The following is a 15491-nucleotide window of genomic DNA, read 5'->3' as shown; positions in this document are numbered from 1 at the left end:
GAAAGTGCCGCAGTTTAATTTTGTTGGTCTTGCTGGGTGTTGGGTAATCGTTTCGGTAAAATTATCAAGAATTATAAATGCAAAACAGGGTTTCAGTTACATATTGGTTTTAGAAAGTGTTGCAATTCGTGTACCTCGTGATGCAAATAAGCATCTTTTTCCTTGTAGTTCTGTACAGTGAGAGCTTTGGCTCCTCTTTCAGGTGGATGTCGCCTGTGCTCTTCCAGTTCAGCCTCTAATTTGCTCACCCTCTCTTCGTGGTCCCGCAATTGTTCTCTCTGACAGCAGAACGAGAAATTGAAAAATACCACGAAACAACCTTGCTGATTCTAACATCGTTTTTTGTCAAGCGGTGTACCCTACGCGCATGCGTATACTACTTCTAATCTTGTGTCCGAAAGGAATGATCTCTTTTGTCAATGTGACGAGTGTATTCCGTGTTGAAGATACGAGAATTAAGCAGTGAAGTTCGCTTCGACAGTAGTTGAGGAAGGCTTGTAAATAAAAAGAACAATGAACATAGACATTCTGTTCAACGAACGAGGAGAAACCACTTTTCAATCTGTTCTAATCACCGAAACCGTACTCACAGGAGATAGTTTCGTGTGGCTGCATGGAAGTAAGGGTCGTTGAAATTTCCGTTGAGAACCAACGGCGCCTGCTAATGGCTGGCAAGAGAAACTGGCGCATACGAAGTTGATCGTGTCGATCCATGACTGTAATTCTTTGGAATCGCTGAAAATCATTTTAATTTTACTTTACACGGACTACTTACAGGAATTGATATAGCGTGGTCTCAGTTTCTACAATAGATACTAGAGTCCTTCGACACCAGATTTTATGAACCACACTACATCCCTTCCTTCTTACCATGAATTCCACGAAAACAATATTCACCTCGTTTGGAAGAGATACTCCGCCTGATCGGCTGTTTGTAACCTGAAGACGTGTTGCTTCTTGGTGTAGTCGGATGCCTTGGTGGCCAACGCGTGATGAATTCGTATCGCATTGTGTAAACTATCGTTACGGAAGCCATGCTCGTCTTTGTGCAAATATAATACAAGTTCCCGCAATGTACAATAATACATCTTCCAGCCTCGTTTCCCGAACGGAGCTAATAAACACACACGTTTTATTTCTCGTATTTAAAACTATCGTACACAACAAAGTGTAATAGAAGTTAGTACTTTTTTTGCCGTTGGAGTCGAAGCAGCATTTCCGCATAACATAACCCTTTTTAAACTCTGTAGCACCCGTAACGTTTGGCACATCGAGAAACGGATTTCCGGTCGCAGATATCGCTGGACCGTCACCCTGTGGAATCGGCTGATTCGTAGTTCCATCGCTTCCTTCGTCGCTGAACAAAAATAATTTCGTTTATTTTACAATATTTATTTATCTTTTAAAATAGTCCTGATGCGAAGAAACTTACAAGGCCCACTTCAAGGGGAACGATTTAATGGAGTTGTAAAGTTGTTTGAGCACCTCCCTAGGGAAATTATCGCCCTCGTTCATTTCCGACAGGTTTTCTATAAAAGCGTTACACGACATCTTCCTATGGGTATGTGGACCGTGAAGGTCCGTATTGAGCAGCACTATAGCACAGGTTAACGTATGAACAGCATCTGAAAGACGAATGGTTCGTGTAACAGCGATTTAATACAATAATTTGAGTAATGTTTTACCTGGAGAATTGAATGCACCAGGGTTACAATCGAGAAATCTTTTGGAGAAGTGTTGAAGAACCCTTTCTCTCTCCTGGGTCTCTCCCGTTAAAGAGAATTGGGCAAGGAACTTTCTGAGTGCCACGTCCAGCGTGTCATGCTCGAAGTTGAAATGTTTCAAGTATTCTTCGGCTACAGCTGTACTAAAGTCGTTGCTGAAATACGATAAAACGATCAGGGTTATATCTCGACGCCGATCGTCTTGTAGTTTCTTACGAGGATCATCCCCAGTGGCGTAACTCGCGTTTTTGTCTAAGGTTGATACCCTTGTATCTTCGAATACAATATGTAGATGGTTAACCAGGTTGACCGAAGATGGCGAGTGGAGAGTTATCCATTCGCATCGTGGGAGTATCCTCGTATTTCCATAACGGACCGATCACGTACTTTTTACCAAGGTGCCTAGAGACGTCGGACTTCTTGAAGCCGTCCAAAGAGTACAACCTCTTAGCCAACCGAACGGCGGACGGTAGATCGACTGCCTTCGGGCTATAATGAAAACTATGGAGACTCTCGATGTCGCTTTCGTCGTCGGCCGACTGGGGCGGCGATGCTCCATGTTTCTCCTCGTAGAGTCCCGCGCTTGAAGCTTCCCTTTCGTCCTCGCATTCTTTTAACTCCTGAAGCATAAAAACCGAATGAAGAAAGGAGCGAACGAAACGGGAACGTATCCTCGACAGTGTCATGCTTTGAATTACCACGCGTGGAATTACCATATGTCGAATTACCACGCGTGGAATTACCATATGTTGAATTACCACGCGTGGAATTGTTACACGCTGAGTTACCACGCGTTGAATTACCACGCATTGAATTACCACGCGTGGGATTACCACGCATTGAATTACCACGCGTGGAATTACCACGCATTGAATTACCACGCGTGGAATTACTACGCGTTGAGTTACCACGCGTTGAATTACCACGCTTTGAATTACCACGCGTGGAATTACTACGCGTTGAGTTACCACGCGTGGAATTACCACGCTTTGAATTACCACGCGTGGAATTACTACGCGTTGAATTACCACGCGTGGAATTACCACGCATTGAATTACCACGCGTGGAATTACCACGCGTTGAGTTACCACGCGTCGAATTACCACGCGTCGAATTACCACGTGTCGAATTACCACGCTTTGAATTTCCACGCGTGGAATTACCATACGTCGAATTACCACGCGTGGAATTATTACGCATCGAGTTACCACGCGTGGAATTACCACGCATTGAATTACCACGCGTCGAATTACCACGCGTCGAATTACCACGCTTTGAATTCCCACGCGTGGAATTACCATACGTCGAATTACCACGCGTGGAATTATTACGCATCGAGTTACCACGCGTGGAATTACCACGGGTGGAATTACTACGCGTCGAATTACCACGCGTCGAATTACCACGCGTGGAATTACCATACGTCGAATTACCACGCACTGTCGTGGATACATTAGTGTCTGTATTCTCTGAATGCGGTTGTACCTGGTAACCAACGAACTCGGAGGTGACATTGCCCGCGGGAGCATTGGCGGGTCGCTGAACGACGTTCTGTCCCGTGGAAGCGGACACCAGTTCCGGATTGCCTCGTCGTCTGTTCTGTCTGGGGCTGGTGTTCCTTGTGGAAGAGGTATCCTTGTCGGGCCCCTTGACCTGTATCACTATCCTATGCTCGGAGGTATCGGAGGAGTAAGAGGCAGAGGTAGGCGGGTTCGTCTTGAGCCTCCTCTGAGGCGGTTCACTGGCCAGTATCGTCGAGTCACTGTCACTCGGATCACTGACCATCATGATATCGCGTGCACTGAGTATGTCCATAGTCTCCTCGTCGTTGTAGTCGGGACTGGACATGTTGCTGATGGCCTCGGACTGGCTGAGGTCACCGTTGGTGGGATGAAGGCCGGAGGCCGAGGATGCGGTCCCGTCGCCGGAGGGTCCCAGGGCTGACGCGGTGGTGCCCGTGGGTACCGGCGGTGGGAACCTACGGGATCCAGAATTGGAGGACATGACGGAGGACGAGACCGAGGTAGGGGAGGCTGGCGATAAGGATCTCTGGGGACTAGTGCCCTCCGTGGAGGAGCTACTGGAGGAGGACTGGGAGGAGCTGCCGTTCTGGCAACAGGAAGTGCGCTCCGAGGCGGACGGCGAGCTAACGGGCGCGTTGTACGTCCAGACGATCCTGTCGCTGAACAAACCCTGGCCGCTGTCCGGCCGCGTGTCCAACAGGGTGTTCAGGCTGGACGTGACGTCGTCGTCAATGTCAATGTCCACCGCGCTCATCGACGGGTCCTTTTGGAATTGCAAGTGGTCCTCGGAGCGCGAGGTACGCACGAAGCCGCTCGAGTAACCGAAACTCGACGCGTTCTGTTTGCTATTATCGGCCTGGCCTGGACACTGGCCGCCGTCGCGTTTGCTGATCCCGACCGGTGACGTGCTGGCCGAGTTCGAGCCGCTACACTTGTATGCACGGTGATGGCCCAGCATCTCGTTAGGACTGGTAGGTACCGAGTTATGATGGTGGTGATTGTGGTGATTATGGTGATGGTGGGTGTGATGATTGTTGTACCTCAGCGAGTCCACCTTCTTCTGGTGCTTCGGCAACAGCCCGGTGCTCTGTTGAGTGCGCGACAGGTTCAGCATTAGGTCGCCGGTCATCATGTACGCTTCGAACCTGCATTTTTGCCATCAATTTTTTGCGATTAATAACTTGTTACTTTAACAAACTTTTAAGAATACTTCTTCCTCCATGCACGCGATAACTGTATACGTTTAACTGGGTCTGCATTTTACGTAATACGCTTGGTAATATACCTCGCATGACGCTACTTCAATTAACGCTGATTTCGTACGCACATGACCGTTTAACGCTTCCCCAATTAATGTCGACTCGGTATAACTTTTTGCATCTTCGCATACATATTATCTCTATAAATTAAAACTTGCTTAAAATTCAAGTAAAACATTCTTTATCCCTATTTACTATGTACTTAGATGACCTCGTTTTAAGAATCACGAGTGTTAAAAACATTAACGTACATGAAGAAGATAAAATACACATAAATTGTACTAAAAATGTAAGAGTAATATCTAACTAGTACATCTGAATGGTTCAGCCTGATATTTAGAAGCGATAGTTCAAGGGTGCAAATGTCTTAATCCTATTTAATAGAGGATACTTAGAGTTCGGAAGATATTTCGTCCATGCATTGAATTACCACGCGTTGAATTACCACGCGTCGAATTACCACGCATCGAATTACCACGCGTCGAATTACCACGCATCGAATTACCACGCATTGAATTACCACGCATGGAATTATTACGCGTCGAGTTACCACGCGCTGAATTACCACGCGTGCAATTACCACGCATTGAATTACCACGCGTGGAATTACTACGCGTCGAGTTACCACGCGCTGAATTACCACGCGTGGAATTACCACGCATTGAATTACCACGCGTGGAATTACTACGCGTTGAGTTACCACGCGTGGAATTACCACGCGTCGAATTACCACGCGTGGAATTACCACGCGTCGAATTACCACGCGTGGAATTACCATGCGTCGAATTACCACGCGTGGAATTACCACGCGTGGAATTACCATGCGTCGAATTACCACGCGTGGAATTACCACGCGTGGAATTACCACGCGTGGAATTACTACGCGTTGAGTTACCACGCGTGGAATTACCACGCGTCGAATTACCACGCGTGGAATTACCACGCGTTGAATTACCACGCGTGGAATTACCACGCGTCGAATTACCACGCTTTGAACTACCACGCGTGGAATTACCACGCGTGGAATTACCATGCGTGGAATTACCATGCGTTGAGTCACCACGCGTGGAATTACCACGCGTCGAATTACCACGCTTTGAACTACCACGCGTGGAATTACCACGCGTGGAATTACCACGCGTGGAATTACTACGCGTGGAATTACCACGCTTTGAACTACCACGCGTGGAATTACCATGCGTCGAATTACCACGCGTGGAATTACTACGCATTGAATTACCACGCACTGAATTACCACGCGTGAAATTACTACGCGTGGAATTACCACGCGTCGAATTACCTATGAATGACCTACCTAGGCGTATTCTTCTGCCTGTTGAATTTATCACCGGACAGGGGTTCCCATTGGGCCCGTTCTTCCTCCTTGAAGCTATCCACGGGCGGAAGTAGCGCCTCTAGCTCGGAGGAGCCAGACGCGTCGCTATACGAGCCATTGCTTCTTGTCGCGTATTGCGTCGCACCGGTCGGTTCCTGAGGTGATCCGCTCGGAAGTTCCGGTGTTCCTGGCTTCCTGGGCTCCGTGTCCTCGCCGTTCCCCGACGGCACGGTCGATTTTGGGTTATTCGCGATCGTGGTCGCCTCGTGACTGATCTTCGACGAGTCCGTCTCGTCGCACGCTGGCTGGCCAGGTGACAGTAAACGACGCACGTGCGCTTTTATTGCAGGATCTACGGAAACGAGATTATCTTATCTGGATTTTTCTGTTTGTGCTTTGTTCCTCTGGGATACGGTAGATTAAATCGTGAAAGTTTGCGGGGAAAGATAAAAGATCGAAGATAAAGTTATCTGAGCCTCAAAGTTAGCTTCATTTAGAAATTTGAAGATTTGAGTTAAGCATTTTAAAATTTAGGAAGAATGTTTAAAATAATGAACTTCATAAAATATTGAAAAAAAGTTCATATTTCCGGTAAAACTTACAAGCAACGTACCCGCAGACCGCGATCAATCAATGAGTCAGTCTAACAGAAAATCGTTTGTTATCCGCGGTGCATCGTTTGATCGTTCGTACGCTTAATTACACGCCCTCGACGCTTCCTCTTTTCCCTATTAACGCGTGAACCGCGATCAGCTGGAACAAGGCGGTTCCGAGCCAGGATTGCATTTTCAATCCGTTGCGATCGCGTAATAATTCTATTATTATTATCAGGTTCAAGAGCGACCATATACGCGGAGAGTTCTATGATTAGATCGAGAGTTCAGTCACCGATCAACATGTGTTATACAGGGTGTCTCATAACTAGTGTAAGCTTCTGAAATGGGGAGGAGATGACGTGATTCTGGATAAGATTTCCCTTTGCAAAAATGGAGGTTGAAGCTTCGTTTTTGAATTGTTGAGGAAAAGATGGATCGAACAGAGTGCGAGGATTGCGCGCGATGGGATTGGTGAATTAGTAAGAGTGGAATTACAACGCGTCGAATTATCACGCATTCGAATTACCATGCGTCGAGTTACCACGCATTGAATTACCACGCGTGGAATTACTACGCGTCGAGTTGCCATGCGTTGAATTACCACGCGTGGAATTACCATGCGTCGAGTTACCACGCGTTGAATTACTACGCGTGGAATTACCACGCATCCAATTACCACGCGTCGAGTTACCACGCGTTGAATTACCACGCATTGAATTACCATGCGTCAAGTTACCACGCGTTGAATTACCACGCATCGAATTACCACGCATCGAATTACCACGCGTTGAATTACCACGCATCGAATTACCACGCGTCGAGTTACCACGCGTTGAATTACCACGCGTGGAATTTCCATGCGTCGAATTACCACGCATTGAATTACCACGCGTGGAATTACTACGCGTCGAGTTACCACGCGTTGAATTACCACGCGTGGAATTACCATGCGTCGAATTACCACGCGTGGAATTACCATGCGTCGAATTACCACGCGTCGAATTACCGCGCATTGCATTACTACGCGTCGAATACCCACGCGTCGAATTACCACGTATCGAATTACCACGCGTTGACTTATTTAGTCTGCGCATGCGTTACCCACACTAATTGTGAGACAACCTGTAGATTTTCGTAATCGTTGAAACCGAGGAAAAATAAATATACACTCGATAAAAATTCGTTATAACTTGTGAAACGTCCATTTGACCACTTTGGTATTTCCAGCGTTAATTACAGTAAAACCCGAATTTTTTCGTTCGATAAGTCGCCGATAAATTCAGTACAGAATTTCACGTGTTCAAAGTGAATTAATGAGGTCTATAGGTTCTAAAAGGTAAGCTAATTGCATCGTGTCACGGTGTTGATTAATGACTGAACGTGATGAGGTAATTTAACAACACAATGTACGATTCGTTTCAACCTTTTTTCTATGGACGACAGCGAATCGTCTTTGCCGGATAGTTGCACGACCAGTCCGTGATTAATTGAACCGTTGTAAAATTGAACGATCGGCAAAAACGCGATGAAAATCGTCGAATTAAGATTCCAGCGGTAACGCGAGATTCCGACGCGAGATTTAATTATCATTAGAGCCGCGATTAGTCAGATGACATTAATTGATAACTATAATACGGTGCTGAAGCTGACTGGACGATTACCGATAACGCGAACCAATTAACCGGTAATGCGATTAGTAACGTTGATGTGAAAAATTCGGAACACGATTTAATAAAGTATTAAATCAGTTTGATAAGATTAATACTCCGATCAAGATTTTTGAATTAATTTTTGTGAACAATCGGATAACTTTATCTTATAATAAGCGATAGGTAATTTGTCTCGATAAGAGTATTACATAAATTGAAATTAGTTGATTTTATTCTTGGACGATGGAGAACAAGTTATTAAGTGATTACTTTCGATGACTATAATTTTCAGCAATTACTCCGCCGCAATTTTCTATGGTTCGTAATTACAGATAAGATGAATCCATAAAGCTGTTTTTATTTATTTCGATCGTTGGACTAATCGATCGCGTTTAAACGAGGCCTTCAAAATCGACGGTGCTTTCACTGGGAATCCCTTTCGTACACAAGCGAGAAAAGCCAATTAGCCAACGTTCGGTCATTGAACGCTGAGGAAAGCCGATTAGCAAACCGACAATCAATAATATGTTAACTACACCCTCCCGGTGTTATGCCGGTTAAACATCACCCATCCTGATAAATCCGTATTTTGTCGGGTAACAAAGCTTATGACTCGTTCAATTGTTCCTGCTGGTGAGATTCACGAGTTTAAAAAAGGGTAATTGGACAAATTTTTTTGGAATGAATCTGTTGCAACTGTTCGTAACAAATATATAAAAAAGAATGACGAAGTTCAAAATTGAAATATGAAAAAAAAAGACAAAATTTAAGATGCAAATTTAAAAAAGAAAGATAAAATTCAAAATTGGAATATGAAAGATGAAGACAAAGTTTAAGATTCATATATAAAAAAGCAAAGACAAAGTTCAAAATTGAAATACGAAGAAGGAAGACAAAGTTTAAGATTGAAATTTAAAAAAGAAAGATAAAATTCAAAATTGGAATATGAAAGGGAAAGACAAAGTTCAAGATTCATATATAAAAAAGCAAAGACAAAGTTCAAAATTGAAATACGAAGAAGGAAGACAAAGTTTAAGATTGAAATTTAAAAAAGAAAGATAAAATTCAAAATTGGAATATGAAAGGGAAAGACAAAGTTCAGGATTCATATATAAAAAAACAAAGACAAAGTTCAAAATTGAAGTACGAAAAAAAAAGACAAAGTTCAAAATTAATATATAAAAAAACAAAGGCCACGTTCAAAATTGAAATACAAAAAAGGAAGACAAAGTTTAAGATTCAAATATAAAAAAGAAAGACGAAGTTCAAGATTTGAATATGAAAGAAGAAGACAAAGTTTAATATTTAAATTTAAAAAAGGAAGATAAAGTTCAAAATTGGAATATGAAAGGGAAAGTTCAAAATATAAATTTAAAAAAGAAAAACAAAGTTTGAGATTGAAATACAAAAAAGGAAAAATTTTAAATTTGTACAGGGTGTCCCACAACTAGTATACCTCCCCTGGTACACTAATTATGAAACACTCTATATTATTCAGTTACTTGAATTCTACAATTTTTGTAACTAACCCAACGTTGAAATAAGCAAAATATTACAGTGAATAGACGTACCGTGTATTTATCTGAATAATTAATAAAATTGAAAAAGAACGAGGCACATAGTGCAAACTAAGCCTCATATCTTTAGTGCAAAGTATATCTCTAGTAAACTTGAGATATAGTTCTCGCAGTAGGTTATAATTCAGGTTATCTCCAGCAGGATTTTGACAGTTCGATCGAAATGGCAGAAGGAGGTTTAATCGGTCGATCAGAATGTAGAACACGAAGTTCATTAGCGGCGACAGTGGAGGATGGCGTAGGCATCGAATGAATTCAAGGTGCGCGTGCAGTGATAACGATAATCCGGTGTAAATCGGCTAGACACGAGGGTCCTGTAAAGCAGCCTTGTATCTGGTCCCTCAGGTAAGTTTACACAATGATTCCGCTCACGCAACATGCCCAGTTGTCCTCTGATACCGGACGTTTGCATATTTACCGACTAGTTCAATTGGCTCGTGACAAAATGCATGTTTACGCGGAACGGTAAACACCGTTTTCACCGTTCAATATTCATGCGTCTTACTGCCTGTGGAATTTTTAAATTCTTCGTGAAAAAGGGTCACGCTATTGTCAGACTTTCTTTATAACTACGAAATTAATTGGGAAGTTTCTTTGTTTAATTTTACATTCACGAAAATTTGATGTTTAATGTACTGTGAATATGGATTTTTTTTGGAAACGATTGATCTATCAATCCTTACTTGAAAATTAAATTTGAAGTTAAAGAAATGGAAAAATGAAAAGACATATATTGGTTTATCTGCATGAAAATTAATGAAGATTTTAAAGAAATTGTTATAATAAATGTAACTTGAAATAAAGGGATTGTAAAATGGTCATTTGACCTCTTTGAGAGGTTCACTGTTAAAAAAGACAAAATATTTAAACATGATAAGAAAAAAAATTTGTTAAATTAAATGTATGTAAGTATCCAAAAAAGGCGCCAAAATCTTGAATATTTAAAAATGACAAAACACTCAAACATAGCAATAAAAAAATTGTCAAATTAAATGTATGTTACTAACCAAAAAAGAGCGCCAAAATCTTGAATATTTAAAAATGCCAAAATACTCAAACATAGCAATAAAAAAATTGTAAAATGAAATATATATCACTATCCAAAAAAGAGCGCCAAAATCTTGAATATTTAAAGAAGACAAAACACTCAAACATAACAATAAAAAATTTGTCAAATGAAATATATTTCACTATCCAAAAAAGAGCGCCAAAATCTTGAATATTTAAAAATGACAAAACACTCAAACATAGCAATAAAAAAATTGTAAAATGAAATATATATCACTATCCAAAAAAGAGCGCCAAAATCTTGAATATTTAAAGAAGACAAAACACTCAAACATAACAATAAAAAATTTGTCAAATGAAATATATTTCACTATCCAAAAAAGGGCGCCAAAATCTTGAATATTTAAAAATGCCAAAACACTCAAACATGGCAATAAAAAAATTGTCAAATGAAATATATATCACTATCCAAAAAAGAGCGCCAAAATGTTGAATATTTAAAACTGCCAAAACACTCAAAAATAATAAAAAAATTGTCAAAAGTATGTCATGCAAAAGTTCTCGATTTCGTGGTCCAGCACTTTCCTTGATCGTATTAACGAGGGAAGGAGAATAAAACTGGAAAAAGTGAGGCGTTAAATTGGACGAAAAGACCGGGCGAAGAAATGCACCGCCCACGCGAAGTGTTGATTATAGGAACTGCTTATCGGTGGAATGCGAAACTCGTGGCAAGGTACATTCGTCGTGTCGACGTTTCTCTCAATTTTCTTTCCCTGTCGTGTACTTTCACCGTTCGAATGCAATCGGATTTCGCAAAGAGCGAACACAAGACTCGTTAGTCCGGCTCGTTTAAGCAGAAACGAGCGTCGCGATTATTAGCGCGGATGGCGAAATCCGATCATAAATCAGCGAGAACCTTGTCCGCTATTGGTAATTATACTCCTTGGAAAATTTGAAGAATTACTCGAAAATGTAGTGTATTAGCTTATTATTTATAATTAGTATATTTGCGAGTATACTTGCAACGTTTTTATGGGTACATGGTACTTATACTTATGGGTGTTTAGGTAATTCTGATCAGCTAGTATACTTCACTGCTAACATGAATTAATAGTTAAGTGATAGCAAATCTATAAAAATATACTTGTGGACATTTAGGTAATTCTGATCAGCTAGTATACTTCACTGCTAACATAAATTAATAGTTAAGTGATAGTAAACGTATAAAAATATACTTGAGGACATTTAGATAATTCTGATCAGCTAGTACACTGATAACATAAATTAATAATTAAGTAAATGTATAAAAATATCAAACTTGTTCAGATTTATTAAGACTACTGCACAAAATGTCAGACTCCGCAGCTTGAAAGTGCTGACATAACTATCATAAAACGCAGTTCATGGCGTTAATATGAAATTTAAAGTCTGATATCCGCATTCGAATAAAAATGATCATAAAAAGTGGCATAACCTTTGATCGAGTGCAATGCGTAACGCGATTAAACCCTATAAGTAAATATGAAGATAAAAACAGTGAGGTGGACATTTTGAACCAGTAATGTAGAAAGGAAGAATGAAGTCGGGATAGATTCTCGGCGACTCGACGGTCTTTAGGCGAATAAAAGAATTTGCAGGCGCACTTGACTTACCCCTTCGTAGCTTCAGGGTGACGGGGTCCGACGAGAGCCGCAGACATTTCAACACTGAAACACAAAACGACCGAATAGAAATAAGAAGAAGACGAAGAAAGCGGGTAAAAGTGAGAAGTAGTAGAGTGTCGGGGCTCGAAAGCGGCTGGAAAAGCGACTGGAATAGGAATTATACGGATCGCGTTTGCAACGGGAATTTAGAAACGTTTTAACGCTCTTTCTGTCGAAATGCGCTTTGTCGCTGAATTAAAATATGTGTTTTCCGGGTGGGAAGATGGGAGTTTGCGGGTTCAAAGTTTCGAAATTCGGGAATTTGGGGAACTTGGGGGTTGGAGATTTTTGGTTAGTTAGAAATTAGGGAATTTGGAGATTTAGTTAGGTTAGAAATTGGGGGATTTGGAAGATTTAGTTAGGTTAGAAATTGGGGGATTTGGAGATTCGGTTGGTTACAAATTGGGGAAATTTGGAGATTCGGTTATAGTCAGAAATTGGGAAATTTGGAGATTCGGTCAGTTAGAAATTGGGGAATTTGGAAATTCGGTCAGTCAGAAATTGGGGAATTAGGAGATTCGGTCAGTCAGAAATTGGGGAATTAGGAGATTCGGTCAGTCAGAATTTGGGAAATTTGGAGATTCGGTTATACTCAGAAATTGGAGAATTTGGAGATTCGGTTCACTCAGAAATTAGAGAATTTGGAAAATTCGGTCAGTCAGAAATTGGGGGAATTGTAGGTTTTAATACTTGAGAGAAATATGGAGACGATAGCGAGAGTAATATAATTATAAATTGAAGAAAAAACGGAATTTGCCGAAAATGGGATTCGATCCGGCAATCTACGGATCATCAGTCCTTCACGCTACGCCCTCAGCCACTGAACCACTTACTCAATAACTAACAAAAACTCCATATGAACTAGGACCTATATCAAACAATTTTTTCAAACAATCTTAACAATCTACAAAACAAAATAAAATTGGCAAAACACAAAATGATTAGTAAGAGTGCAAATAAAAGAATAACAAGACACATGCTTTCCACTAATTGCCAAAGGATAACGAGAAAGGAAAGTTAAACGTGATCCCCCGAAAGAAACTCCATCCGTTCGAATAACAGAGAGAGGCAAACGAAATTACGAATGAGCGGACCGTAAGCAAGTTGATCCAAGTTACAAGTAATTCGGAGCGAGAATCCGGTTAACGACGACGGTAAATCACAAGGAACGGAGGGGACAAACTCCGGGGAAAAAGTTTCATAAGCAGCCAACTTCCTCGAGAAAAGTTGGAAATCTTGTTGACTCGACGGAGCGGAACGTGAGAATCTCCTTATAAACGAATTTTAACGTCAAACAATGCTAAATGGACAAATTTATCGTAAACCCACTTTCATACTTCGAAATTCTTTAAATACTAAGTTTTCAAGGTTTCTGTACAATTTTTTTTTTATTACACTTGCAGTATTATTAAGTCGGTACACAGTTTAGCTACGAATATAGTATAATTTTTAATTATCTTGTCTCGAAGTTGAACTATCAGGTCTGTGGACTCAATTTAAATATACAGGGCGTCTCACAATTAGTGTAAGTAGTTTTTTAAGGTTTCTGTACAATTTTTTTTATTAGACTTGCAGTATTATTAAGTCGGTACACAGTTTAGCTACGAATATAGTATAATTTTTAATTATCTTGTCTCGAAGTTGAACTATCAGGTCTGTGGACTCAATTTAAATATACAGGGCGTTTCACAATTAGTGTAAGTAGTTTTCAAGGTTTCTATACAATTTTTTTTTTATTAGACTTGCAGTATTATTAAGTCGGTACACAGTTTAGCTACGAATATAGTATAATTTTTAATTATTTTGTCTCGAAGTTGAACTATCAGGTCTGTGGACTCAATTTAAATATACAGGGCGTTTCACAATTAGTGTAAGTAGTTTTCAAGGTTTCTGTACAATTTTTTTTATTAGACTTGCAGTATTATTAAGTCGGTACACAGTTTAGCTACGAATATAGTATAATTTTTAATTATCTTGTCTTGAAGTTGAACTATCAGGTCTGTGGAGTCAATTTAAATATACAGGGCGTCTCACAATTAGTGTAAGTAGTTTTCAAGGTTTCTGTACAATTTTTTTTATTACACTTGCAGTATTATTAAGTCGGTACACAGTTTAGCTACGAATATAGTATAATTTTTAATTATCTTGTCTTGAAGTTGAACTATCAGGTCTGTGGACTCAATTTAAATATACAGGGCGTCTCACAATTAATGCAAGTCCTGGAGGGACTTTGAATAAGATTCTCCTTTGCCAATAATAATAAACTAAATTTTGAAAATTAAAATTTTGTACAAAGTCCGTTTAACGATGGCCGCAGGACAGGTGAAAAAGAGGAACGCGATGGTCGACCGAGAAGATTCCTGGGCCAACGCAATATCGGGCCGCTCGTATTTCCTCTGACTCCTGTTTAATTTGACAGGCTGACATCGCGAACAGACACGAAGTAATATTTCAGTTTCGTGAACCGTGTCTACACGGGGATTTAACTTCTCGCGGTCCAAATGCGCCTACCAAACGCCAGTCGAATTAATTGCTGTTGCCTCGAGTGTCTGGCAAACTACAATTTCAAGATGGGATCTTTTATGCCGGTCAATTTTAATCACTAATTTTTAACAATTTGTTTTGAGAGATTTTTGCTTTTTAAACACTTAACGGATAATTTAGGCAGTGGACGCAAGTGAATGAGTGACGATTTACTGCTAGTTAATTGTTGTCACAGCGATGAGGCAATTAAAGAAGGTTGATGTATTGAGCACATTTTGTCTTTGATCCTTGATTATACACAGTGTAATTATAAGTGATATAATTATAAAAATACGAGCGGGTTTATTATATTCTAACTGTACTGTGCGTCAGGAGTGCGTCATGACTGCGGCATGGTATTGTAGGGTAAGGGGGTGGAGTCCCAAAATTCTACACTTTCGAACTCCTAAACTACTGAACCTTCAAATTCTCAAGCTTTGTATGTCTCAAAGTACTGGACCTCCAAAATTTGGAATCTCCAAAGTCCCAACCCTCTAAAGTTCCACCGAAGTCCTAAATTTCTAACATCTCGAAGATCTAAGGTCTAAAAGCTCCGAAGTCCCAGATATTCTTATATCCCAAAATTGCTATGT

The 15491-nt window shown here is 40.7% G+C and overlaps 1 protein-coding gene across 4 annotated transcripts in view; it reads right to left on the bottom strand.

Annotated features, from left to right (window-relative positions):
* Positions 1-15491, bottom strand: part of Efa6 (Exchange factor for Arf 6) — a 62090-nt gene that overhangs the window by 7604 nt on the left and 38995 nt on the right. For 2 of the 4 annotated variants that reach the window (XM_076538609.1, XM_076538610.1), the window contains exons 3-12: positions 12325-12378; positions 5822-6194; positions 3210-4392; positions 2112-2344; positions 1686-1879; positions 1433-1625; positions 1188-1357; positions 898-1114; positions 591-735; positions 135-278 (exon numbers count right to left, since the gene is read on the bottom strand). In XM_076538609.1, the coding sequence (XP_076394724.1) occupies positions 135-278; positions 591-735; positions 898-1114; positions 1188-1357; positions 1433-1625; positions 1686-1879; positions 2112-2344; positions 3210-4392; positions 5822-6194; positions 12325-12378 (2906 nt within the window). The other 2 variants (XM_076538608.1, XM_076538611.1) reach the window with 2 other exon arrangements.

Source organism: Megachile rotundata, chromosome 13 (assembly GCF_050947335.1).
Source record: "Megachile rotundata isolate GNS110a chromosome 13, iyMegRotu1, whole genome shotgun sequence".
Classification (NCBI taxonomy): domain Eukaryota; kingdom Metazoa; phylum Arthropoda; class Insecta; order Hymenoptera; family Megachilidae; genus Megachile; species Megachile rotundata.
The sequence above is the reverse complement of the archived record's forward strand: the minus strand, read 5'-3'. Positions and strand labels throughout refer to the sequence as shown.